The sequence below is a fragment of the Sus scrofa genome, chromosome 5 (genome assembly GCF_000003025.6).
Source record: "Sus scrofa isolate TJ Tabasco breed Duroc chromosome 5, Sscrofa11.1, whole genome shotgun sequence".
In the NCBI taxonomy this organism is placed as follows: domain Eukaryota; kingdom Metazoa; phylum Chordata; class Mammalia; order Artiodactyla; family Suidae; genus Sus; species Sus scrofa.
This window is the reverse complement of record NC_010447.5, coordinates 21,015,413-21,041,900: the sequence shown is the minus strand read 5'-3', so window position 1 is coordinate 21,041,900 and position 26,488 is coordinate 21,015,413. Positions and strand designations below refer to the sequence as shown.

The 26,488-nt window shown below is 37.6% G+C and overlaps 2 protein-coding genes and 1 pseudogene across 2 annotated transcripts; 1 reads left to right on the top strand and 2 right to left on the bottom strand.

Annotated features, from left to right (window-relative positions):
- Positions 1,666 to 2,613, top strand: LOC100519839 (olfactory receptor 6C2-like). The gene has a single exon (XM_003126229.2). The coding sequence runs from the start codon at positions 1,666 to 1,668 to the stop codon at positions 2,611 to 2,613; it is 948 nt and encodes a 315-aa protein (XP_003126277.2).
- LOC100525574 lies at positions 10,922 to 11,850 on the bottom strand (annotated as a pseudogene).
- On the bottom strand, positions 18,888 to 20,162 carry LOC100519659 (olfactory receptor 6C2-like). The gene has a single exon (XM_021093119.1). The coding sequence runs from the start codon at positions 20,114 to 20,116 to the stop codon at positions 19,178 to 19,180; it is 939 nt and encodes a 312-aa protein (XP_020948778.1). The 5' UTR covers positions 20,117 to 20,162; the 3' UTR covers positions 18,888 to 19,177.

The following is a 26,488-nucleotide window of genomic DNA, read 5'->3' as shown; positions in this document are numbered from 1 at the left end:
TGTTGCTACTATTGCACCTTTTCTCTCTAAGGACATTAACCCCATTGGGGCTTGGGTTGGGACTTTTTTTTCCAAAATAATTTACATTTTAGATTCATTAGAAACTTTTTTCATTTAGGGCCCCTAAGGACCCTCTTATTCAGTTTTTTTCGTGCAAACAATTGTCAATGAAGGAAATAAAAGGTGTCTTTATTGTGAAAATCTGTTTGCACACAGACGATCAGAACTCCCACTTTTGAAAAGCTAGAAAGGTGTCTTAACTTCCGTTTATCTTTTGAACGCTGTTATCTTCCCTTTAGTTATACAGAGTGCATATAAATATTTCCTAATTTAAAAATAAGGTGACGTGGCATTCCCGTTGTGGCTCAGTGGTTAATGAATCCACTGGGAACCATGACGTTGCAGGTTCGATCCCTGGCCTCTCTCAGTGGGTTAAGGATCTGGCATTGCTATGAGCTGTGGTGAAGTTTGCAGATGCGGCTCGGATCCTGTGTTGCTGTGGCTCTGGTGTAGGCTGGTGGCTACAGCTCTGAATGGACCCCTGGCCTGGGAACCTCCATATGCCATGGGTGTGGCCCTAGAAAGAAAAATAAATAAATAAAAATAAGGTGAGTATCTCATAGTTGAGAAACCAAAATGTATTCACAGTGAGGATGGATTCCTAAGGGCCAGAGCTGAGAAATACAATTAGATGCTCCTACTGGTATCTTTTTGTTCAACTGGAGGTTCACTTATTGTGAACCATTTGAGGTACAATTACAAGTGAAACAATGAGGAATGTCAAAGGTATGCTTTATTAGGACTTTTCTATTTGCAACTGATGGACAAGATTTTTATGTTTTATTCTGTACAGTATTTTTTCACACCATATGTTCACTCTAGGAAAGAAATAAAGTACTAGTTTCAAACTTTGATGTTTCCTTAAAATATTTCGCTAATTTCTGAGATTACTTATGGAGCAAATGAACTTCCATCACATCGAAATGTGGCCAGGACTCCCTTCATCTATCATTAAATTGGTGGAGTCTCTGGTACAGTGGTTTGATTGGCATGTGGAAACAACTTCCTAGATGTCTTCGAAACACTCATTTTGTCTTTCTTTATATATGAAGTGTCTATTTATATATCTGTCTATTCCATTTATCTCAATTACCAACAGTAAATATGCAGCTTTTAAAATTCCCTCTCTTTCAGCGGTAGTACCTGCCAACTACCTGTCTCTTAAGACCAGGCTAATGTTTCCCTCATCTCTCCTTCTTTTTATAATATTACCACCTTGGCATTGTACTGGAGAACTCTACTTAGTGGGAGCTGATTCTACTCACATCACAAGGAGAAAAGTGAATTTCATTTCCTTGATGTAGGGAATGTACGCTTCAGGGATATTATTGAGGACAGTAAAAGACAGTGAAATCTTTAGACACCAAGCCAATTTGGTCCTATGGGGATCCTGTTTAATTCTTCAATGGGAAGAACTTGTTCTAGCTTCTCTGTAGTATATTTGGTGAAGTTGAAGGCATCACTTCATGAAAGACCAATTTTTCAAGTTTTAGAAGGAGAAACATGTGACTTGTCGAATTGTTGTTTGTAGTTCCAATTTGATCCTGTTGTACTTGACATTGTTCCTCAAATCGAGTTTCTGTGACTTTTATGTGAAGATTGGGCATGAAGTCAGTGATGAGAAACCATTCTACCATAACAACGTTCATCATACTGGGTTTGACAGATGACCCACAACTGGAGATTCTGGTTTTTGCCTTTTTGTTGATCACATATGTGTTCAGTGTGATTGAGAATCTGACCATAATTTCTCTGGTCTTGGTGGATTCTCATTTAAAAACAGCTATGTATTTTTTCCTTCAAAATTTCTCTTTCTTAGAAATCTCATTCACAACCGCCTGTGTGCCCACCTATCTGCACATCATATCCAGTGGGGACAAAACCATCACCATCAATGCCTGCTTCAGCCAAATCTTTTTTTTTGTCCTCTTTGCAGCTACAGAATATTTTCTCTTGGCAGTGATGTCCTATGACCGCTACGTGGCCATCTGCAAACCCCTGCATTACATGAGCATCATGAACAGCAGAGTGTGCAGGAATCTCATCCTCTGTTGTTGGGTATCTGGCTTATTGATTATCCTTCCACCCCTTGGCCTGAGCCTCCGTCTGGAATTCTGTGACTCTGTTATTGACCATTTTGTTTGTGATGCTTCTCCAATCCTGAAGAATTCCTGTTCAGATACATGGTTCATAGAGCAGCTGGTCATAGTCTGTGCTGTGTTGACCTTCTTGGTGACCCTTGTGTGTGTCGTTCTGTCCTACATATACATCATTAGGACGATTCTAAGATTCCCGTCTGCCCATCAAAGGAAGAAAGCCTTTTCCACCTGTTCTTCCCACATGATTGTGGTTTCCATGACCTATGGCAGCTGCATCTTTATGTATATCAAACCTTCAGCCAAAGATGAAGTGGCCATTAATAAGGGAGTATCTCTGCTCCCCATATCTGTTGCCCCTTTGTTGAACCCCTTCATTTATACTCTGAGAAATAAACAAGTAAAGAAGTCTTTTCGTGACACTCTCAAAAGATTTGTATTTCATTCAAAGAAGTAGCAGGACAGCATACCGGAAACTCAAATAAAATAAAATATTCATTATTGGAATATAGATGGAAATTAGATCCACAGTAGTGATGTATTTGAGCAAATATTAAAGAAATTTGAGAATGTTTAAGAAAGAATGCTGAAGGGACCCAGCCTTATGTCGATGAGATTTTTCTGACTGTGGATTAAAGATTGTTTCAAAATTTCAATGCCTTTTTCCCCCACCATGAGATGTCCTTTACTTCCTCTCCTTTTAAACTTGTTTGGTCTATGAATTCATTTTGATCATGAGAATGTGGCAGGAATGAAGTTGTTTGACCTAAGAGGTAAGATTTTCAATGTTCACCTTCTTTTTTTGGAACACATGCTGGTGAGGGCAGAATCCAGGTGCCAAGTGAAAAATCTGAATACCCCGATATTGCCAAGCAATGAGAAAGCCTATGCTAGACCCATGGAGAGAACATAGCGAGATGCCTGGTCAATCCATCTCTTGCAGCCATCTGAGCTGTGGTGTCAGACATCATCTTGGACAAACAGCCCACTGCAGGCTTCTTATCATTCCCACTCCAGTTACCATTTGATTACAACTCCATGGCAGACTCAAGATAGAACCACCCTCTTGATCTCAGTCAACCTCTGGAACCATGAGCAATAACAAGTTGATGTTTTAAGATACAACCATTAGGAGTGACCTAAACACAGCAATTGGTAACTGAGACAACAGGGCAGAGAAAGGGCTACTTGGGATATGAGGAACTAGCAGAAATTTTTTATTTTCCTAAGGCTAGAGAAATCATATTGGACATTTGAGGGGCCTGAACACATGTAATTTCTTTCTTTTTATGGCTGCACCTGCCCCATATGGAAGTCCCTGGGCCAGGGATTGAATACAAACTGCAGCTGTGACCTATGCCACAGCTGCAGCAATGTTGACCTGTAAACCACTGTCCTGGGCCAGGGATTGAATCTGTGCCTCAGCAATGACCTGAGCCACTGCAGTCAGATTCTTGACACATTGCACCAGAGCAGGAACTCCCCTTTCTTTTTGAGTATTGTTTTGCACCAGTATGTAATTTTCATTGTAAACATTACATGTCTAATTTTGTAGTCCCTATAGCATACTAACCACCAAATATTTAATTTTTTGTATTATAGTTTTTTGATTAGTGGTTACGATGGGGTTCATCTATGATGACCTATAACTATAGCTACACATTTTAAATATGTAGTCATTTAAGTTCAATCACATTCTAAAAGATCTACATTTTTAACTCCCGTCCCCACATTCTGTGTTTTTGATGACATATCTTACATCTTTATGTTTGTTCCTTTATTGATTTTTTAGTTATATTTGATTTTATAATTTTTAAAATATTTTGCTCTTCATATTAGCTTATTTAAGTGGCTGATCCTCAGCCTTTACTATGTATTTGTCTTTACTAGTGGGATTTTTCCTTTCTTATAGATACTTCTTGTTGTAGCCTTTTCTTTTCCACTTAGAGAAGATCCTTTAACATTTCTTTTAGGATAGGCTAAAAGTATTGATGAACTCTTGGTTTTTGCTTGTCTAAGAAATTCTTTATTGCTACTTCAATACTAAACAATAACCTAAGTTCCCAGACCAGGGATCTAACCTGCACCACAGCAGTGACCCAGGCTGCTGCAGTGACAACACTGAATCCTTAACTGACTCTGCCACAAGGGAGCTCCCCCTTCAGCACTTTGGCATTGCTATGAGGTGTGGTGTAAGTTACAGATGCGGCTCATATCCTGAGTTGCTGTGGCTGCGCTGTAGACCAGTGGCTGTAGTTCTGATTTGACCCCTAGCCTGGGACCATCCATATGCCGCAGGCGCAACCCTAAAAAAAAAAAAAAAAATCAAGTTCCTTAATCAACAAAACCCAACAAAATGAAAACAAAAAGAAAAAACCCAAATGAGATCTACTTTAACTTTAAAATTTTACACAGCAAAGGAAAACATTGATGAACTGAAAAGACAACTAACTGAATGGGAGAAATGATGTGATCACATCATTTGCAAATGATGTGATCGATGAAGGGGTTAAAATCCAAAATACATAAACAGCTCATACAACTCAACATCAAAAAAACCCAAAGAATTAAAAATAGGCCTATGATCTGAATAGACATTTCTCCAAAGAAGTTATACCCACAGGCACAGGAAAAGATGCTCAACATCACTAGTCATCAGGGAAAAGCAAATCCAAACCAGAGTCAGATATCAGCTCCCATCTGTCAGAATGGCTATCATCAAAAAGAACACAATTAACAAATGTTGGTGAGGATGTAGAGAAAAGGGAGCCCTCAGACACTTTGGAGAGAATGTAAACTGGTGCAGCCACTGTGGAAAACATTATGGAGGTTTCTCAAAAAACTAAAAATAGAACTACCTTATGACTGAGCAATTCCATTCCTGGGAATATATTTACCCCCCCCCCAAAAAAAAACCCAGTAATTCAAAAAGATACATGTGTTGCAATGTTCATAGTAGTGTTATTTACAGTTGCTAAGGCATGGAAGCAACCTAAGTGTCCATCAACAGATGAATGGATAAAGAAAATGTGGTACATATATATAATGGAATACTATTCAGCCATAAAAAGAATTAAATTTTGCCATTTGAAACAACATGGAGGGACATGGAAGGTATTATGTCAAATGAGAGAAGTCAGACAAAGATAAATACTTTGTTATTACTTATATGTGGAATCTAAAAAATACAGCAAACTAGTGAATATAACAAAAAAAGAAACAGACTTACAGATATAGAGAACAAACTAATGGCTACCAGTGGGAGAGGGAAGGGGAGGGTGACAGTATGTGGGCAGGGGATAAAGAGGTACAAAGTATTATGCATAAAAGTAGCTGCAAGAATATACTGTATGACAGGGATTATAGCCAATATTTTATAACTATAAATGGAGTATAACCTTTAAACATTATGAATCAGTATATTGTACACCTGTAACATATAATATTTTACATCAGTTATACTTCAATTAAAAAATGGAATTCCCTGGTGGCCTATGATTGCGGATTTGGTGGTGTTATTGCTGTGTCTCAGGTCCAATCCCTGGCCCTGGAACTTCCACATGCTGTGGGCACAGCCAAACAACAACAAAACAAGTACAAAAAAAAAAAACCCTACAGTAAACACCATAGTGAAATATAAAATACTTGTTTGTATCTCTTTTTATTGAAATAGAAATATGTTTACATACAGATTTATGCAAAAGTAAGTTAAAATGCTGTGTCATAATTAATATTTTACTTAAAATATATGTAAATATGGAGAAAGTTTGGAAGGAAATAACCAGAACAATAATGTTTATTTCTTGATGTTAGATTTTTTTCATGATTTGTCTTAGCTTTTTGTATCTCTGTTTGAATTTTCTGTATCATAGCTGTAATACGTGTGTAATTTTAGGTAAGAAGGCTATCTTGGTCGTTGCACTGCATAAGCCATGTCTGGACAAGGTCCTGGGAAATAGGTCCTGGCCTTTGGGGAACCCCAACCTCCTTCAGTGGCAGCCCTCTGTAACAACTATAGTGGAAAGAAGTCCCGTTTTTAAGAAATGAATTCCTCCCAACTTGATCTATACATTTAAAGCAACCCAGTCAAAATCCTAGCAGGTTTTTTTTTTTTTTTTGGTGGGTATCAATCGATAATGGATTCTAATGTGTAGATATAAGGAAAGGCAAAGGAACTTGAAAGCTGTTGTTTGGAAGGTCTAAACAGTTTTGCAAAGAATAACAAAATTGTAGCATTCACACTATCTGATTGCCAGTCTGTAATGCAAAATAGACTCTTTTTAGTCTGTGTATGTGATCAGTTTGTCCTATATTGTTGTTCGGTGGGCTGTGATCATAAACTGAATTTTCAGCAGGAGTCATTTCAATCTCCCAAAGCATAGATCTTCTTGTTATTTTTTTTCTTCCTTTTGTCTGCACCTATAGCATGTAGAATTTCCTGGGCCAGGGATTGAACTCATGCCACAGCTTTGACCTAAGCTGCTGCAGTCACAACGTTGGATCCTTAACCTACTCTGCCACAAGAGAACTCCTCCTCTTCTTGTATTTTATATTGGATGATCCAATTGCTGAATCATTTGCCATGGCACATGCTGCTCAACTTTGAAGATATTGGATATTACATTTCATGTATGTCGTCAGACAAACTCTGAGATAAGAGTTATTACTAAAGTTTGCAGGTTATTTAGTTGTTATAATCAAAATTTCCAAATCTGGGCTACAAAAGCATGTTTTTGGATAATTTATTTGGATTTATCTTAGATAACCATGTGTTTTAAAACATGGACAGGAAGTTCCCCTTGTGTCTCAGCAGAAATGAAACCGACTAGTTTCTAGGAGGATGCAGGTTCAATCCCTGGCCTTGCTCAGTGGGTTAATGATCCGGCATGGCTGTGAGCTGTGGTGTAGGTCACAGATGCTGCTAGGATCTGGCATTGCTGTGGCTGTGGCGTAGGCTGGCAGCTCTATCTCTGATTTTTTTTTTTTTTTTGGTCTTTTTGCCTTTTCTAGGGCTGCTTTCTGCAGCATATGGAGGTGCCCAGGCTAGGGGTCTAATTGGAGCCATAGCTGTCAGCCACAGCCACAGCCACAGCAATGCGGGATCGGAGCCACGTCTGTGACATAAACCACAGCTCATGGCCACGCCGGATCCTTCATCCACTGAGCAACGCCAGGGTTTGAACCTGCAACCTCATGGTTCCTAGTCAGATTCTTTAACCACTGTGCCACGACGGGAACTCCTCTATCTCTGAATTGACCCCTAGCCCGGGAGATTCCATATGCTGCAGGTGCAGCCTTAAAAAGAAAAAAAAGGATATGTTTTGTTTGACCTTGCTAGAATAATTTATCTTTGTACAGCAGGAAATGTTTACAGTGCTACATACACTGCCTTGACTGAAGTAAATCTGAGGTTGTTTTCCTTCCATAGCTGAGACAGTTTGTCTTTACCTCTCAGCAAAACACAATGCAGGAACTCCACAAAGCCATCTATTCTTTATTGATTGAACATTCCATAGACATTGGCACCATGATTGGTGGTGAGCCTACTAAGGTTCAGGTCGATCTGTTTAGACTACACTCTCCAAGTTTTTAAAACACTTTCCGAAAGCAGAAGCCAAAGAAGGTTTAAGCCCATCTCTGGAAGATGTAATGAAAAGAAATCTCATTATGCACCTACCTCCCTTGCAACATTCTTGTTCTCCCAGGTAAACAAAATGCCATTGAAGAAATACTCCGATGAATCCAAAACACAGGATTAACCAACAAAGAAGGGGCAGATTGGGGATTAATTATATGAATGCTGGTCTACTTGTTTTCATCTCCGTCTCTAGCTTGTCCAGAAAAATTCCTCGACTATATAGAATGAATATATTCTTATGTGGATCAGAATGACTGGAGGACTTCATAGCAATCAATAGAACATTCCAAACTTTATATCTATACATTTTATATGAACACTCTAGAGGTCTGCTAGCTTTGAAGGGACTAGACATTCAATTTTTTGTACAATCCAATCTTTGTGAGTTTATGAAAATAATGATAAGGATTTCCCAAATTTTACATGAATCCTGGGTAACAGTCGATTGTTGGTGGGTACCACTCACTATTTCTTGAGGTGCTAATCTGGAAAATAATAGCTACTCTGTTTGTAGCATCTAATATAATCTTTATTTGAGAATAGATTATCTTTCTTTATGGGTCTCAAGAATTGTTTCTACATGTTGAGACATCTTATTGATTAATTTTATAACAAAAATTTATTTTGTCATAGGTTTTGATTTATAATCTTTTTGTAATGTTCTCCCATTATTGTAATTCTTATTGAGGGGTTATATCCCATTATCTTCTTTTGAAAAATTACATCTCAATTCACATTTTAATCCATTAACCAGCAGTGAATATAGGATGGCTATTGAACATGCATAGAAGGCCCCTCGTCTAGATGGAGTAGGAAGAAGGAAGCTTTAGGAGTGAGGGCTTTAGGATGAAAGAGGACTCAGTAGAATACATAATAGACTTAAACATTTGAAAACAAGATATGGCAAATAGTGCCAAATAAAAAGGTAATTAGATGCTGCTAGAGAATCAAAGGGCTCTTCAAGAAAAGATGTAATTGTATGGCACTGCTTGTCTTCATGGTGAGCAGAGAACTTGATTTATATAAGAACATTGTAAATACTGTTCAAAAATGACCTAATATTAGTATTACTAGGAATACAAGGAAGTAGGAGAGGAGAATTTTATACGAGGGCTGAAACCTCATCTTTTATAACAGGAAATATGTCTAAAATCAAGAAATAGTTCTCTGAATTCATTACTTAAAACATAAATGTGACCAACAGAAGAAAGAGTTGAAGACATTGAAAGGGGTAGATCTGAGATATGCTCTGAGTATAGAGAGGCATTGATTACTATTTGACTTTTTAAATACATGCACTTATGACTTTGAAACAATATATGTGTAATTGATTATGCTCATCTAAGATATAATTATCTGTCAGGTCTAAGAAAGGTCTGAGGAAAGGCGTAAGCAAAGACTGAGGCTAATCTCTTTAAAATGTTCAAAGTCTCCCATCTGTAGGTTTAAAACACAACTGGGGAAACTCTTTGGAAAGAATCAAAAGACACTAATTCTAGAAGGAATATCAAATAGCACAGATGGCAGATTACTATTATGGCAAGTGGCACACTAAATTCTTCTACTTGCTAGGCAAAATGTTGACATTTAATGAATTTACCTAGAGAGTCAAGATTTTTCTTGTTCCATTAATTCCTTCAGTGTCCACCTTGAATGTCTAAAACTCATTTCTTTTTAAATTAGGTATGACAGTCTTTTTCTTCTCCCTATGACCAGTAGTATTCTGGCATGCTAGACTGAAGTGATTCTGACCTTCGATTAGAAAACTTTGAAAGAATATAGGAGCTTTATAGACACAATGCTGCCAATTCTACTGGCTTTGCTTCCAGTTCTGACAATTTTTAGGGGTATGATCCCTGACTTCCGGGGGAGGTTTTACTTTTTTTCTAGAGCATCTATTTCTTCCTTCCCTCTCTTGCTTCTTCTCCCTTCTTCTTCCTCTTCCTCCTCCATCTATCTGATGGCTACTATGGGCAGGCTTTATTTCAGAATATCTTTGGTTAAAAGCTACTTCTAAGGGGGTTTCCTGTTTCTGTGCTTTTAAGTTACTCTGAGACGAAAGCCAGGTCTTTCTGTCCAAACCTCATGTTTCTCCTTGCACTGCTTGCCCGAATTTACTTTCAAGCTAATCGTACATTTCACATGTTCTGAAGTTGAGTCCATGGGACACTGATAAATAAATACTTCTAATTCGTTCATTTTTTCATCTGTGTTTTCTAAACAAACGTGATTAAATATAACTTGTGATTAAACTGACAAATATTTTCCTCTTTAAGCCTTGCTTTTGGTTTATGGCTTTATCCACCATGCAGCCTTCCGAGCTGGAAAACTATCTCACCTCTGTCATCTATCCACTAAATTGTTTGAATTGAGATTATAATTGTGTCCTTTTTCTCTATTCTCATGGACCATGATAAGAATTTTTACATCATTTGCTTGAATGCTGTTCTCTTTTTGGCTGTGCCCATGGCATGTAGAAGTTCCCAGGTCAGGGGAGGAACCTGCGCCATGCAGGGACCCAAGCCACTGTGCTGTCAGTTCTGGATCCTTAACCTGCTGTGCCACAAGGGAACTCCCTTGAATGCTATTCTTGATGAATTACTTGTCACCCATATTGTTCATAGGAGTTGATCTAATCTCTGCTCTATTATATTCCTCAGAAGACCAAACTGATAATACTACTTTCTAATAGTTTCTCTTGGCTCAGTATTGCCTGGCTCACTCCTAAATGTGTGATAAATATCTTCATTATTTGGTTCCTACAATTCACTCTAAATTAATATCCTCCTACTGTTCCCATTATAAGCTATTTTGGCCTCTCACATGTCATCTCAAAAGTGAAATGTCATGAAATCAAGAGTAAAGTTATTTGTCTCAAATCTTTTTTTATGGCATCTCATTTATCCCTTTGTAATAGCATTTAATAAGTTTGATTATAATTTATTAGCTTTTATATCTCTCTATGATACTAGACTGGAAGTTCTTAGAAATTGAGAATCATGTTTCTTGTATTTCTATTCTCATTGCCCAGCCTGTCACTTGAAATATAGTAAACACTTAATAGATATGTATTAACTCAAATATTTCATGGTTTACTTTTATTCATTAAAATAATAAATTCTGATTATTAAGACTTCACAATTTTTTTTACTGTGTTCTTAAAAGCTTGCTTCACCTGCTGATTCCTTAGGGCATAAATAAAGGGATTCAACAAGGGGCTAACTGAAGTCATGAGCAGAGATATTTCCTTGTCAGAGTTTCCTCCTTTTTTTGGTGATGGATTAATGTATAAAAAGATGCAGCTTCCGTAAGAGAGAGAGACGACAATCATGTGGGAGGAACATGTGGCAAAGGCCTTTGTCCTTTGCTGGGCAGAAGGGATCCTCAGAATGGTCCTGATGATAAATGTGTAAGAAAGTGTCACCAGCACCAGTGTAACCACCAGAGTCAAAACTGCTAATAAGATGACAATTAATTCTAAAAGGCTTGTGTCTGAGCAGGCAATCTCTAGGAGAGGTCTATAGTCACAGTAGTATTGATTCAGAACATTGGAGGCACAGAAATCCATCTGGCTTACCATGATGAAGGTGGCAAGATACTCAAGGCTCCCCCGAGCCAGGAGCAGAACACAAGCTGGATGCAGACTCTGCTGTTCATGATGGTCAGGTAGTGCAGGGGTTTGCAGATGGCCACGTAGCGGTCATAGGACATAGAAGCCAGGAGGTAAAATTCTGTTGCCCCAAGGAGGATGGCAAAAAAATACTGAGTCAAACAGCCAGCAAAGCTGATGACTTTATTTCCTGTTGTCAAGCTGGTCAGAAATCTGGGAATAAAAATGGATGTGAAGGAAACTTCTAAGAAGGAGAAATTTCGGAGGAAGAAGTACATGGGGGTCTTGAGGTGGGGGTCTAACAGAGTGAGAATGATGATCGTCAGATTTCCCAAGACACTTAGCAGGTAGGCGAGGAACAGAAAGATGAATATCACCACCTGGAGCTCAGGTTGATTTGTGAAGCCCTGCAAGATAAATTCAGTAATTGTTGTTCGGTTTTTCATTGTGGACCTTCGGTAGATCTACAGGAAAAAAGGGAAGGACAGTGGTAAAAACTGAAGAGTTTCTCATGGTAAGAGAAAATGAAGTTAATTGCAATCAACAGAATCAGGTCATATCATCAACCCCTCTTCCAGCTGGGCCCAAGCTGTCATCCCATCGTACTAGGCTTAGCTCGTTGGAAGCCCCAGGGCCCGTATGTAAGTGGCTCCATTCATACGGTTTTAATTTTTTTGCAAGTTAATATTTTAATGAATTAATATTTTCATGTTAAAACATGAATATTAATTGATTTAAACACAAAGACTAAAACACATCTAAAACACACACAGAAATGTGCATGGAAAATTCATACAAGAAAATAAAGATATCACAATATAAAATATTGATTTGATTCATAAAGCTTTGCCACTTCTCCTACTCCTGGGTTCTTAGCAAAGATATGTCACATAAGACCGACTCTTGTCTGTACTTGTCCTTTCTTAGGAAATATCCATAAATTTCCTACATTTATGTATTTTTATCTGACTTTAGTTTTCTCTCATTTCTATGTTCTTAGTATCATTGTTTCTTTCTGTTTGTCTTTTCCTTTGGGTTCCCCTTCATGTACTAACTGACACTTCATCATGTCTGTAACTGACCCTCATTTCCTTCACAGTCTAGCTTCCTGATTTCCTTTTTAAGCAATCTGTGGAAATTCTCCCAATACAGATGATGCTATAGATCCCACATCCAAAGTTGAGTTTTTACTCTCTCTCTGCATTTTTTAGGATGAATGTCTAATTGGCCTTTAAGATTCTGAGACTGTTGTTTCAGGACTCTGTCGTTTTTATACTGTAAGTCTTTCCCCATGTCCAGGATTCTGCCATCACTAAGTTGCATTGATAAACATTGTCGTATGCTTCGTGGTCACATTCAGAGTCTTCTGGGCTCTGATTTGGCACCCCACTGGGAAGGGATATTGTGGCAGTCCTAGGACACATCTCAGAATGGATTTTTCTCTATGCTTTAAAGAGTCCTGAATGGTACCTAGGGGTAGAGGTTGGTTATAATCTCAAACATTGGTATTTCCACTAATTTTAGAACAAAGAGACCTGGAAAATTGAGACTAGTATTATTGATTACAGTTGTCCTTTGTGGATAAATTCGTGGTCCACAGGGAAGGAAATTTTGATAGTTTTTTTTTTTTGCCATCTTTAGCCTTATCTGATTATGAAGATTCCTGTGACAAAGGATATTTTAAGGGATCCTCTAATCCACATACGAAGTTATTTAGAAAAATCACTTATTGTCAGGTGTCATTGATATTTTCCCTCATGGCCATACATGAATACTGAGGGGCCAAGCAAGTTTAAACTTTGATCTGGTTTTCTCAGGGTCTTTCACTCCTGGTTGCACTCCCCTATGAATTTTAACAGTAGATTTGCAATTTCTTCCAGACTTTAGAGTGGTATAGTTTCATGGTCTATGTCCCCAAAATGATCACATCAGTGTTTTTGGAAACTAGAAACATAAAGTGTCCCTACTCTTCCAATCTGACTGCAGTGGTCTGCTAACTTTATTGATTCTAAAATCTGAACCAAAGGTGAGCGGTCACATAAGAGTCTATAAATGGTTAAAAAAATCAGCTTATTTTCTATATTCTCTCTGATCATACCCTGACATGATTTTTCATGGACGTGCCTAACCTTATAAGGGCTACCTAAGTAAGAAAGGAATTATTCCTTTTTATATTTCTCTAAATAAGTCAAACTGGAATTAAGTCTCAGTTCTTGAGAGATAAAGTTTTATTTAGGAGGACAGCAAACCAGAAAATTTAAGAGTAGCAGTGATAGAATTAAAAAGGAGAATTTATCAGCCTGCAAATCCCCTAGTTTTCTGATCTATAATACATTATGTTGCTGTCCTTAGAAGCCAAGATATGGACTTGTCTGCAGATTCCATGTTAGCCAGGATGACCCGTGACCCAGAGTTTATCTGTTCCTTTCAGAGTAGGCACATGGGGATCAATTTCCTGACGAACTAAAGGTGCCCTGTGGACTCAAGTTCAGAAGGTGCTAATGAACATCAGTTGTTGATAACATTGTAAGCGAGTTGTAGATACATATCTGAGAGAAGAAGGGTCAGGAAGACTATGTTAAAAGTACAATGAGAAATATCAAATTATGACACTATACATCTTAAAGTCACACAATGTTATATGTCAATTATTTTCAATAAACCTGGAGAAAAGAGCAAAAAAAAAAAAAAAAAAAAGAAAGTACAATGAGAGAATCAGCTACAGCTTAAATCTGAAAGAGAATCTGAAAGCAATGGGGTGAGAACTTTGAGGATGTTTAGAATAATTATCACTTGGTCATCACCGAAATTGAATTGTTGCCCCAATTGGAGGGTTATCAAAGAGCCCAACATTCTCAAGATAGACTATAAATTATTTTTGTAAAATCCACAAAATCAGAGGTCCAGTCATTTGCAGGGAGCTGAGTGGCCCTGCAAAGTACTTGCAAATTCATCAGAAACCAAGCTGTCTCTCCAATTATGATTAAGTCATTCATCCATTATCTACCCCAAAGTATAAACAAATATTATCTTACTTTCTTGTCCATTCCTTTCTTCTGGTTCATCATTTGATATTAGAAGAATAAAGTACAAAGATTATACTCAAAAAGGAGAAAACATGTGGCTTAAAAACTTTGTTTTGGATAAAGATTGTGTTTTCAGAAGTTTCAAAAGATAAAAAAAAAATCAGTGGTAATACTAACACCAGGAATATTAACAGCAAGACCAATGAGAACAATGTGAATAACTATACTTATTAAGTACTTTCTTGAACATGAGTCCTCTTGGATATTAGATTTGTTTTTACTGAGCCACCACAGGAACTCTGAGCCTGGTCTTATTTTTATCTATATTTACACATAAAAAAATTTCAGCAAATAAGATTGCTTACATTTACAACTTTATCTTCTAAGTACAGATCCTTAAACAATATCGTTTAGTGCTGCCTGTTTTCAAACTTTATAAAAACGGAATTACATTGTATATATTCTTTCCTGTCTTGCTTCTTTCATTCAGTTTTAGGATAAATATTCATCTCGTTTCTGTGACTCGTTCATTTTCATTATAGTATTCCATTTTTGAACTTGCCACACTTCATTCATTCAGTTGATAGGGATGTAGTTTTCATTTTGGGGGAAATATGAAATGAGCAGCTTTACTAACACATATCTGAAATTTTCTCTTTGAAATATATCCTGGAGTGGAACTGCTGGGTTATTGGCTATACATAATTTCAACTTTCCTAGTAATGCCAAACTGATTTCCACGTGGCTGAATCCTTTACGATATCACCACCTCTCGTGTATCCAATTGCTCTCCGCTCTGTGGCCTCCTTACTTGGTACTTGATCGTCCCTGTTACCTGGCTGACTGGTGTGCAGTGGAACTCACGTGCTCTTTGCTTTTCTGTGGTCATTAGCGTAGGCGAGGAATGTTCTATACCCACACTGGCCATTTATATTTTTTTTGAAGTTCCTGTTGCAGTCTCTTGTCCACTTTTTCACTGGGTCTGTCTTTTTCCTATTGATATGTTGGAATTCTTTATATAGTCTGAATATAATTACTTTTGGGGCCATGTGAGTTGCAGATATTTTCTCTTTTTCACTCTCTTAACGGTGGGTTCTGTTTGGTGAACAGATTCTTAATTTTAAAGCAGTTCAGTTCATCAGTTGTTTGTTTTATCTGATTTCAGAAATTCTTTTCTACCCCAGAGTCATGAAAATATTCTCCTATTATCATCTTCTTAAATTTTTTGCCTTTCAGGTATATGTCAATAGTTCATTTGGAATTGACTTCTCCTGTAATTGACGTCCGATTTCACTTTTCCCCACATAGACATTGAATATTTCCGGTACTGTTTGTTGTTAAGACTGTCCTTTCCCCATTGCAACGATATCTTTACCATAAGTTAAGGCCTCACATATATATGAATCAGTTTCTAGGATCAATTGTATTCCATCAGTCTATTTGTATTCCTGCAACAATAATGTGCTGTCTTTTTTTTTAAATTTATTTTTTATTGTAATTTCCCCCAACACTGTATATCATGGGAACCCAGTTACACATACATGTATACATAATTTTTTTCTCCCATTGTCATGCTGCCTCGTAAGTATCTAGACATAGTTCTTAGTGCTACACAGCAGGATCTCATTCTTAATCCGTTCTGAAAGCAATAGTTTGCATCCATTAACCCAAAGCTCCCAATCCCTCCCACTCCCTCCCCCTCCCCCAGGGCAACCACAAGTCTATTCTCCAAGTCCATGATTTTCTTTTCTGTGGAAAGTTTCATTTGTGCTGTATATTAGATACCAGATATGAGTGATAGCATATGGTATTTTTCTTTCTCTTTCTGACTTACTTCACTCAGAATGAGAGTCTCTAGTTCCATCCATGTTGCTGCAAATGGCATTATTTTGTTCTTTTTTATGGCTGAGTAGTATTGATCAACAAATTCAGCAAAGTAGCAGGATATAAGATTAACATTCAGAAATCAGTAGCATTTCTGTACAATAACAAAGCAACTTTAGAAAAGGAATATAAAAACACAATACCTTTTATAATTGCACCCCAAAAAATCAAATACCTGGGAATACACCTGACCAAGGAGGCAAGGGACCTATATGCTGAGAACTATAAAACAATTAATCAAGGAAATTAAAGAAAATGTATAGAAGTGGAAAGATACTCCATGTTCCTAGATTGGAAAAATTAATATTGTAAAAATGGCCATACTACCCAAAGCAATCTACAGATTCAATGCAATCCCTATCAAACTACCCATGACATTTTCTTAGAACTAGAACAAACAATCCAAGAATTTATATGGAACCACAAAAAAACCAGAATTGCTAAAGTAATGTGCTGTCTTAATTGATATAGTTTTAGAATAATTATTGACTTCTGGTACAATAATTTCCTTCATTTTGTTATCCTTCTTTTAGAATGTGTCCTTCTTTTTTGTCCTTTGTAACTAACCAGAAATTTTTCTTTTTTTTATCAGAAATGTTTCTTATCAATTTTACAAAAAAAGAATTGGAATTTTTATTGAGATTGCACTGAATCTATTGTACACTTTTGAAAATTGTTATATTTAAGACATTAAAATTTCTAGCTCATAATTGTGGTATGATACGTCTCTCCATGTATTTAGATCTTTAAAATATCTCCAAATAAGAGTTCCCTGGTGGCCTAAAGTTTAAGAATTCACTGCCGTGGTTCAGTTCCATCCCTGACCCAGGAACTTCTGCATGCCATGGGCATGGCCAAAAAATTTCCAAATAAAAATTTATATTTTTCTCCAAGAAATCTTGTGTATATTTATTCATAACTAGTTCATTTTTAAATGGTATCTCTTTTTCAGTTTCATATTCTACTGGTTTGTTTTGGTATATAGATATGTCATTGATACAAAATACACTAACTTTAAATTGAAACTGTGGTATTAAAACTCTAATACTATTCTCTTGTTGGGTGTTTAATATTTATCTTTATTAATTTTTATCCTGAGTATACCCATGGAGTGCTCTAGATCAGAGACGGATGTCTTATTAATTACCTCTCAATAAATAAAAAATATATTGGATCCCCTCACCTTAGGTCTTATCACTGGGCAACATGATGACAGCCAAGCCAGACATCCTATGTAAGGAGCCATACATCCATCGGCAAAGGATGAGGAAAAATGATTCTTTTCTTATAAGGGGAAAGGAGGCAACTGTCCTCTCCCTTCCAGAAAGGGTCTTCTCTTTCCTCCAGGCACTTGGGAGGTAAATAAAATATCTCCAAGAGGTAGACCCACGCAAGTCTTAGATTTTACAATGTAGAGATGTCTCCAAGTTCCTGAGTTTCATTCTTCCTTGGTTTGTGAATAATTAGGGAGATAGTCCTAGTTTTCTTGGCACCTTGGGACCAATCTTGGGACCTTGCTCTTGGCTGTAACATCTGACTCTCTAGGGGAGATAATAAAAAAATTATTACCTTTTTGGACCAGAGCAATTAACTAGATAAATGGCTATAAACCTGGTTCTTAAGACAGGTGAAGAGTCTTGGCCTTTTATAGGAAACATAAAAAAATCTATGGCCTTTTATAGGAAACATAAAAAATCTAGGGAAAATTTATACTCCAGCCTTTATCTTTATGCTCTTCTAGATTCATATATACCTGCTTTTCACTCTGCTCTTTCTTTTCCTTCCTTTTCTTTTCTTTTCTCTTCTTTTCTTTTTACAGCAGCTCCTGTGGCATATGGAAGTTCCTGGGCCAAGGGTCCAATCAGAGCTGCAGCCGGAGGCCTATGCCACAGCCATGACAATATCAGATCTGAGCTGAATCTCCAATCTGTGCAGCAGCAAGGGCAAATCCGTAATCCACTGAGTTAGGCCAGGGATTGAACCCTCATCCTTACAGAGACAACGTTGGGTCGTTAACCCACTGAACCACAATGGGAACTCTCTAATTTCTTGATGAAAAGAACCTTCCTAATTGTAAAGCAGTTCAATTTACCAGTCTTTTTTTGATTAATGATTAATGCTTTCTGTTTTTAGTTTAAGAAATATTCTTTATCCCAAGATCATGGAAATACTCTGCTAATTTTCATCTAGAAACTTTATTATTTTTCTCTTCACATTTTTTTAAGGTTCAGGTTTGTCTATTAAGGAGAATGCATTGAGGTGTTATGATTAATCACCACACTATGTTTTCTAGAGATACAGTCATCAATATCAAAGTGGCCAGCAAGCAGGTGAATGACAGAAAGCATCCTAGAAGGAAACACATCTAGAAGGAAATAAATCTGTGCATTTGTCTTCAAAAATAATTTTCCTTAAAAAAGCAGCTTTATTAAAGTATAATTGATATACAAAAATGTATGGATTTAAGGTATACAATTTGATGAGTTTGGACATAGACACACACCCATGAAACCATCATCACTGATGTTCCTGGGAGATTTGGGACTCAAATCAGGACATACCAGCCAGTAAAAGAGGAATAGCCGAGCAGCAATATAATGGTAAGTTGATGCTGCTTACATTTCCTGGTCCTATAACTAGTAATAGGTATATTGTTTTAAATATTTATAGCAAAGTTTTGGCCATGTATTTCTGGGACTAGATTGAGCGAAAAAGGATTATTAATACATGTACTAATAGTAGGCACTAAATGTAACAGAATGGGGTTGTGATATATAAAACCATGACTAACATACCAAGAGCGAAAAATAAAATAGAGCTAGGGAATTTATTTACAATGTGTCATTCTGAACTCAGTAGTCCTTTAGTTCTTTGCCATAGCTGCAATGCTTTTGATCATGTCTTTGAAAGCTTGTACCACTTGCTTGTTCCTCAGAGTATAAATGAAGGGATTCATTACCGGTGCCACCGAGGTGGTAAGCACTGACACAACCTTATTCATAGCTACCCCTTCTTTTGCAGATGGTTTAATATAGATGAATATACAGCTTCCATAAGTGATAGAAACCACAATTACATGGGAAGAACAGGTAGAAAAAGCCTTTTTCCTTTGCTGGGCAGAAGGAAATCTGAGAATGGTCCTGATGATGTAGGTGTAGGACAGAATTACACACACCAAGGTGAACAGGAGGGTCAGCACAGCCAGGACCAAGACAAATCGCTCTATGAGGACTGTGTCTGAGCAAGTAATCTTCAGGATGGGAGCAGCATCACAGCCAAAGTGATCGATGACATTCGAGTCACAAAACTCGAGGTCCAAGCCCATTACATAGGGCGGGAGGACGATGATCAGAGCAATCACGTAGCAGCCAAGAAGGAACCTGATGCAGACTGTGCTGCTCATGATGGTGGTGTAATGCAGGGGTTTGCAGATGGCCACGTAGCGGTCATAGGACATGGCAGTCAGGAGAAAAAACTCGGTCACACCCAGCACAATAACAAAAAATAATTGAGTGGCGCATGCATTGTAGGTAACAGTATTGTCCCCTGATGCCATTGTGTAGAGGAATCTGGGAATGCAGACAGTTGTGAAGGACACTTCCAAGATGGAGAAATTCCGGAGGAAAAAATACATGGGTGTTTTGAGATGGGAATCTACCAAGGTGAGAGTGATGATGGTCAGGTTCCCAACAACACTCAACAGGTAGGTTAGAAACAAAAAGATGAAAAGCAGAATCTGTAGATTTGGGTCATCTGTAAGTCCCACTAGGATGAATGTTGTTATTGCTGTGGAATTTTTCATCCCTGATTCCTGACTGTGGCTAGGTCTGTGTGGAAAAAAAAAGAGAGAAAGAAATTAGATCAGAAAAAGAGACGATCGCACTATTTAGTGGTCATTAATTAGTATGAAATGAAAATATTACCTAAGCCAAGATTTTATTTTATTTACCTGTTAATCAAGAATGCTATTGGAGTGGCAGTTAATTGATAGTTAATTATTGATTGCTGGTGGACTTCCACTCCTGAGCATTACACTGGATGCCAGCCAGAAGTCTCTTATTAAAGATTCTTATTAGTATATTGATATAGTATTAATTCAATAGTAGAGGGATTATTTGATTAACAACCTCATGGAAATGAAGCCAAATTTTACTATCTGTGTTAATGAATGGAAAAACACTATCATAAAAATATGCATGGTTTGGAGTTCCCCTGTGGTGCAGTAGATTAAGGATCTGGTGTTGTCACTGCTGCAGCTTGAGTTCTATCACTGGTCCAGGAACTCCCATATGCCAGAGCATGGCCAAAGGAAAATATGCATGGTTTGTAATTTCATGAAAATAATACCTTAAAGTGTGCTCATCATCTTGGTCCCATGTGAGATGCCGGGGTGATTATAGTTAAGGTTGTGAAGTTAAAATTTATCTCCTCTTAGCCTCTGCTTCCTAGCTTGTGATGGTAATACACACTCTCCTTTAAAGCTCCTCTCATCTCTCTGCACTCATCTCCTTTAAAGTACCTCTCACCTATCTGCACAAAAGCATTCTTGTAAGCCTGTTTTAAAAACAGAGCCAGAGTAATTTTTCATAACCTTCCATGAGATCCATTTCTCTGTTTAAAACACTCTCTAGAGTTCCATTTCCCTTGGAATAAAATGCAAACTCCTTACTCTGATTTAAAAGCTCATGATCTCACTGCCATGAAAGTCTCCTAATCTGTCTCTTGCTTATCCAGCTTTACTGGCCTCCTTGAAGATGCCTAGTTTTTTCCACCCCAGGTCTTTTGCAATGTTTTCTCCCTCCTAGAAATGCTATTTGCATTCTTGCATGGATGGATCTTATTTTTCAACTGCCAACTTAATTATAACCCCTTGGAGATGTGTTTCTGGAGAAGCCTATGTGTGTTCTTTCTACCTCCAAAGTGATGAGCACATTCTCTGTTTATATCTTTTGTAATAATTTGTAATTATGAATTCATTTCCTTTTTACCTTCATCTGCTGCTCGAGAGCAAGCGCCACGAGGACTCAGGCTTATCTATTTTGTCCGCCACTGTAAATACAGGACTAAATTTTTACCTGGCACATAGCAGATAATCAATCTCTTTTTCTTGAGTAAATGAGACCAGGCATTTTGTCTTTGATAACTGATTGACTAATTCCATTTAAACGTGTAATTGAAAAGTTACATCTTTGGTCTATTTACATTTTAGATTTTCAATTAAGGACCTCAGTATATTGAGGAAATTTTATTTTTTATTTTTTATATTTTTGCTTTCTTAGGGCTGCACCTGGGGCATATGGAAATTCCCAGGCCAGGGGTCTACAGCCGCTGGCCTACACCACAGTCACAGCAATGCGGGATCCAAGCTGCGTCTGCGACCTAACCACAGCTCATGGCAATGCGGGATCCCTAACCCAGTGAGCAAGCCCAGGGATCGAACCCGTATCCTCATGGATCCTAGTCGGGTTCGTTAACTGCTAGGCCACGAAGGGAACTCCTGAGGCAATTTAGAAATCAGAAGAATAAATGGTTGCTTTCAGTCACAATTCCCTATAATGATACTGGGTAATTTCATTTCTATCTAAGAGTAAATAAGAACTAATCTTTTAAAGCTAGTTGGGGATAAGAGCGGCGTCCTGGAGGGAGGACTGTAGATGAAAGAGGCGGCCTAGAAGTAAGGTCTCCATTTTTGTTCATCTCTTAGCCCCGTTTTCTCAGAAGGAGCTTGTCCGGGGCCAGTGGAGACCTAGCTCTTAGGTCGCCTCTGAGCCCATCTGGGTTAATTAGAGGAGGTAGGAGTTAAGCATGTGGATTCTGGAATAAGATAGGCACCAGGGCTTGATATTTGGGTCCAAACCATGGCCATGAAACCTCAGGAAGTTCAGGAATGGGCTCTGTTTCCTAGTCTGTGACATGCAAATAATAGCTGTGTGTTCTTCATGGGTTAGTATAAAGATACATACAGTAATTCTTTTAGGCCCTTAGCATCCTTCCTGGAATAGGACAGACATTAAATATGTTCTATTTACTCTTTCTCTTTCTTCCCCCAGGACCTGCTGCCTCTCCCTGTATGAACAGGGTTCGCCTACTGTCTCACACTTTCTCTTACCTTAGATTTGGGCTCCTCTCCTTGCTACGTTCCGTATATGTATTTTAAGTTTTCTGCTATCTTTGAACTTAAATTCAAAATTATAAGGTCTCTTACATTTGAAAAAACCTAACATTTGTTGAAACGTCTGTTCTTCATGGATGTAATTCAGCTACATTCAATACAACATGTGACTTCATCCCCTGAATTTCTTTTACATTTATAATCTACACGGTTCGTACTTTCTAATTTGATTCCCTGCCCAAATCTCTTAGTTTGAACATTGTTCTTTGGGATATTCACTTCATATCCTCTCAGTCACCACAGTCGTAGTCTCTCCTGAGCTTATTATTGTAGGGTCTTCTTCTTCTTTCATCCCCTTGCCTTACTTGAGAACTTCCTTGCAATTCTCCCCACTAATTTATAAGAAATCTCTTTTATGCCCTGTATGTGCCATCTGATGCTTTCTCTTTGAACTATTTTAAAGGAACAAGAAAGAAAAAAAAAAAGCTAAGTCAAATGGGTGCCAGGTTACTATAAATAAAATGATTCAAGCCTTAAGAGAGCTCTATTAATTGAGAGAGATAATGCACCTTAATAATTATTTTTGCCTAGCCCCTAAGTTGAAAGGTAGAAATCAGAGGATGAGCGGTCACCAGGCTTATTAGGAGCAAGGTCTAGGGAAGAATCAAGCTTTCCTCAATCTGATTTCCATGGTTTTTCCCATTCTTCCGAATTAGGAGAGAATTTCAGGAATTTTTTCTTGGTTTCCCTGGTTTCTACTCACCCATTAGGAATTTTGCCACATCTAATGTGCTTTCTTATCTTTCCGGAGCACCCAGAAAATTCTAGTTGTTTCCTTAGTCTCTATTTTACTTTGGGGAAAATTTACCATCAGGGCTATAGGAGATCTGGAAAATAAATTCACCTAATGTCTTAGAAGCTGAGAATCATATTTATGTTACTCACATCAGGTATAGTTATGTTTTTAATTGAAGAATAAGACCATAATGAAGAAACTTCTGGGATAAGAATAGGTTTTTAATGGAGATACTAGGGCCAAGTTTCCTCTTTCATGTGCATTCAATTTAATTCACAAACCTCTCCAAGGAAGGTAATAATAGGTAACATTTCTAAGGCAGATACTAAATGTTACTTATTATGTTTAACCTTTAGATCACCTCATTTAATTCTCAAATCAACTCTCTGAGGTTGGTTGTAAATTAGTCTTCATCTTGGAACTGAGGAAACCAAGATCCAGAAATATTTAGAACTGTGCCCGAAGTCATTGACTTGGACGTAGTAAAGCAAGAGTCTGGATCCAAGTAGCCTGACCGCAGAATGCCAACTCATAACTATTACAGAACACTCCCTTCTCAACTATTTATTTGACTGATTTATTTATGCTCTTTTTTATTTTGAGAAAATGACCAACATTATCTTTCTGATGCTATATGTCAAGTAACCTTCTGGGAATGAAGTGGATCAATGTAGGGGTTATGGTAGAGAGATAGATGGTCTTCAACAATAATAATTACATTTGTAGAAACTGGAAAGTTTTCCATTTATAGTCTTTATCTCTAGGGCTTTAATTTCTCTCATCACTGGCATGGAACAGGATCTTCCCAGGAGACCTCAATTTGTTTGGAACATGAATGGTTTTCTCTTGGATGTTTCAGCGTATTTCCTATGATGATCTTGAGGTGAGTTTCCCCTGAGATTGGGGAAAGGTGGCTCTTCTCTTCCCAGCGAGTGTGCAGTATCGTTTTCAAAAATGTGCTCAGATCACACTTCAGAGCCTTCTGTCCCTGGATTTATGGACACGAGTCTAACTTGAATGTGTAATAAATGGCTAGTCTGTTAACTGCTTTCTTCTCAGGTACAGCGAAACAACTCAGGGAATGACCACACCAGACTAGATGTTGAAGTTGAGTAGCATTCCTATTAGCCTTCCTTATCTTCTGATCTGGATTCCCACACATGGTGTCTACCAAGCTCTCCTCCACCTGGGCTAAGCCCCATGCACCCATAACATTCTAACTTTGGTCCTTGCAAAAATCCATTGGTAGCATAGTCTCATCTGGAACATTTTGGGTAAACTCATGCAGAATAGCATATGAGAGTTCATTGATTTATTGTGGTGGCTTACTAATAACTCATTGCTTTACTCTTCAAGTATGCTTTCTGGTACTGCTTGTTAAATATTGGGGAGTCTCTCTAATGGTAGATATTCAAGTTGTGTAGCAAAAAAAGAAACATTAGGGAAGCATTGTTGCTGGATTAGGAGAACAGGAAGACTTTCCCTGGATCCCATGCACGGATGACCATTTTCTTCTCCTAAAAATTTACTGTCTTACCCTTGGAATTTTTCCAGAGAACATCTTTCTGAAGTCTTACTAAAATTCAAATGTCATTAGTTAGAGAATAGAGTAACATCTGGGTATCACGATTGATTCCTATTGTGAAACATCTTCCTAATTATTCAGCACCCAAGTTCTGAAACACGTAGGTCAAAGCCTTCTGCCCTGTAACTTTGAACTACTTGGGTTTTGGAGGGTAAGCAACTGGTATGACTAAATAAATCATACTCACCTTTCAGATTGCTGCTCATGGCTTCTGTGAGCAATTTAACCACAAAGATCCTTAGGATAACTCAGAGGTGAGAAGAGCTTGTTAGCGATGGTGCGTCCTACAATATTTTTCAGGCACCCACACACTTGCACTCACTGGCACGTCTGTGAGTGGGCAGAGGTCTCTTAGGGTTTCATTGCCCACAATTTCCCGGGGTCTTTCCCAAATGTCCTTTGCCTTCTATAGTCTTGAAAAGGATACCAAGTAAAGAATATTTTCTGACTCAAATTCTAGGAAAAAATACTCATATGTTCCGTATAGTTGAAAGAATTAAAGACTCTTGGCATGGTGAGAAATTCTCTTTGGTTTTGGCAAAGTTGATATCTTGACCTCTTCAGAGGAAGACTCCTTGAAAATTATATATTAACAAGAATGGTATGAGTTATATCTGCTCCTCAATAGGTGTGTAGGGATCATCTGATTAACCAGACAATAGGACCCCTTGGGATCCTAGGTTCAAAAGTTGCTAATTAACCTATTGTGCCATGAACTTAGTGAGAAAAAAATAACACTTCTCAGTTGGGACTGTGTCCTTGGAGAAAGGAAGATGCAAAAATAGGATAGGAAATAAGGGCAAAGCAGTAAGTGTTTATTGTTGACCAATCACAAGTATGGTTTCTTAAAAATTGTGTAAATTAAAGTACAGTTGATTTACAATGTTGCATCAATTTCTGCTGCAGAGCAAAGTGATCCAGTCATACATATATATATCCATTCTTTTTCTCATATTGTCTTCCATCATGTTCTATCACAAGTAATTGGATATAGTTCCCTGTGCTGTACACAAGTGTGGTTTCTTTCCATTTTTCTTCTCATTGCTGAAGGGATGCTTCTGCTGAGTTTAGAGAAGAAGCCTCTCAGGGATGCCCTGAGATGCTGGACTAGGGTGAAGCCTTAGGAGAAAGAGCTCTTCCCCTGGCCTGGGCACTCATTCACCTCACGTGTGTTTTGCTCAATTATATGACTCATTGCTGTGAATACTCAGGATATTGTACAGTCACTGTCCCACTGTTTGCAATAAACTTTACTGTCAGATTAATAGTAATTAACCTGAGTGGAAAGGAGCAAAACTAAATATTTCAGGTCCATTTGGACACTCCAAGATCCACTTCCATTCATAGCTTGATGAGAGTTATCATGAATGTATTGACTTTTATTAATTTTTTCTATAACTAGTAAATTAGTGAAAATAAAATAAATTTAGTGTATCTATAAAAATAAATTAATTTTTCTCCTTTTGTAATTGGAGGTAATGACATGATATTAGTAGATTTACTAATGTTAGACCATGTTTTCATCCCTGGAAGAAACCAAAACTTGGTCATCATTTAAAAACTTTTTTTATTGAAGTATAGTTGATTTACGTTGTGAAAATTTCTGCTATACAACCAAGTGATTCAGTTATATGTGTAAACACATCCATGGTCATTGTTTTTTTAAATTAGAAAAAGTTCA

Coding starts and splice junctions, on each gene's coding strand:
- LOC100519659 (XM_021093119.1), bottom strand. CDS start 20,116: ATGAAAAATTCCACAGCAATAACAACATTCATCCTAGTGGGACTTACA.
- LOC100519839 (XM_003126229.2), top strand. CDS start 1,666: ATGAAGTCAGTGATGAGAAACCATTCTACCATAACAACGTTCATCATA.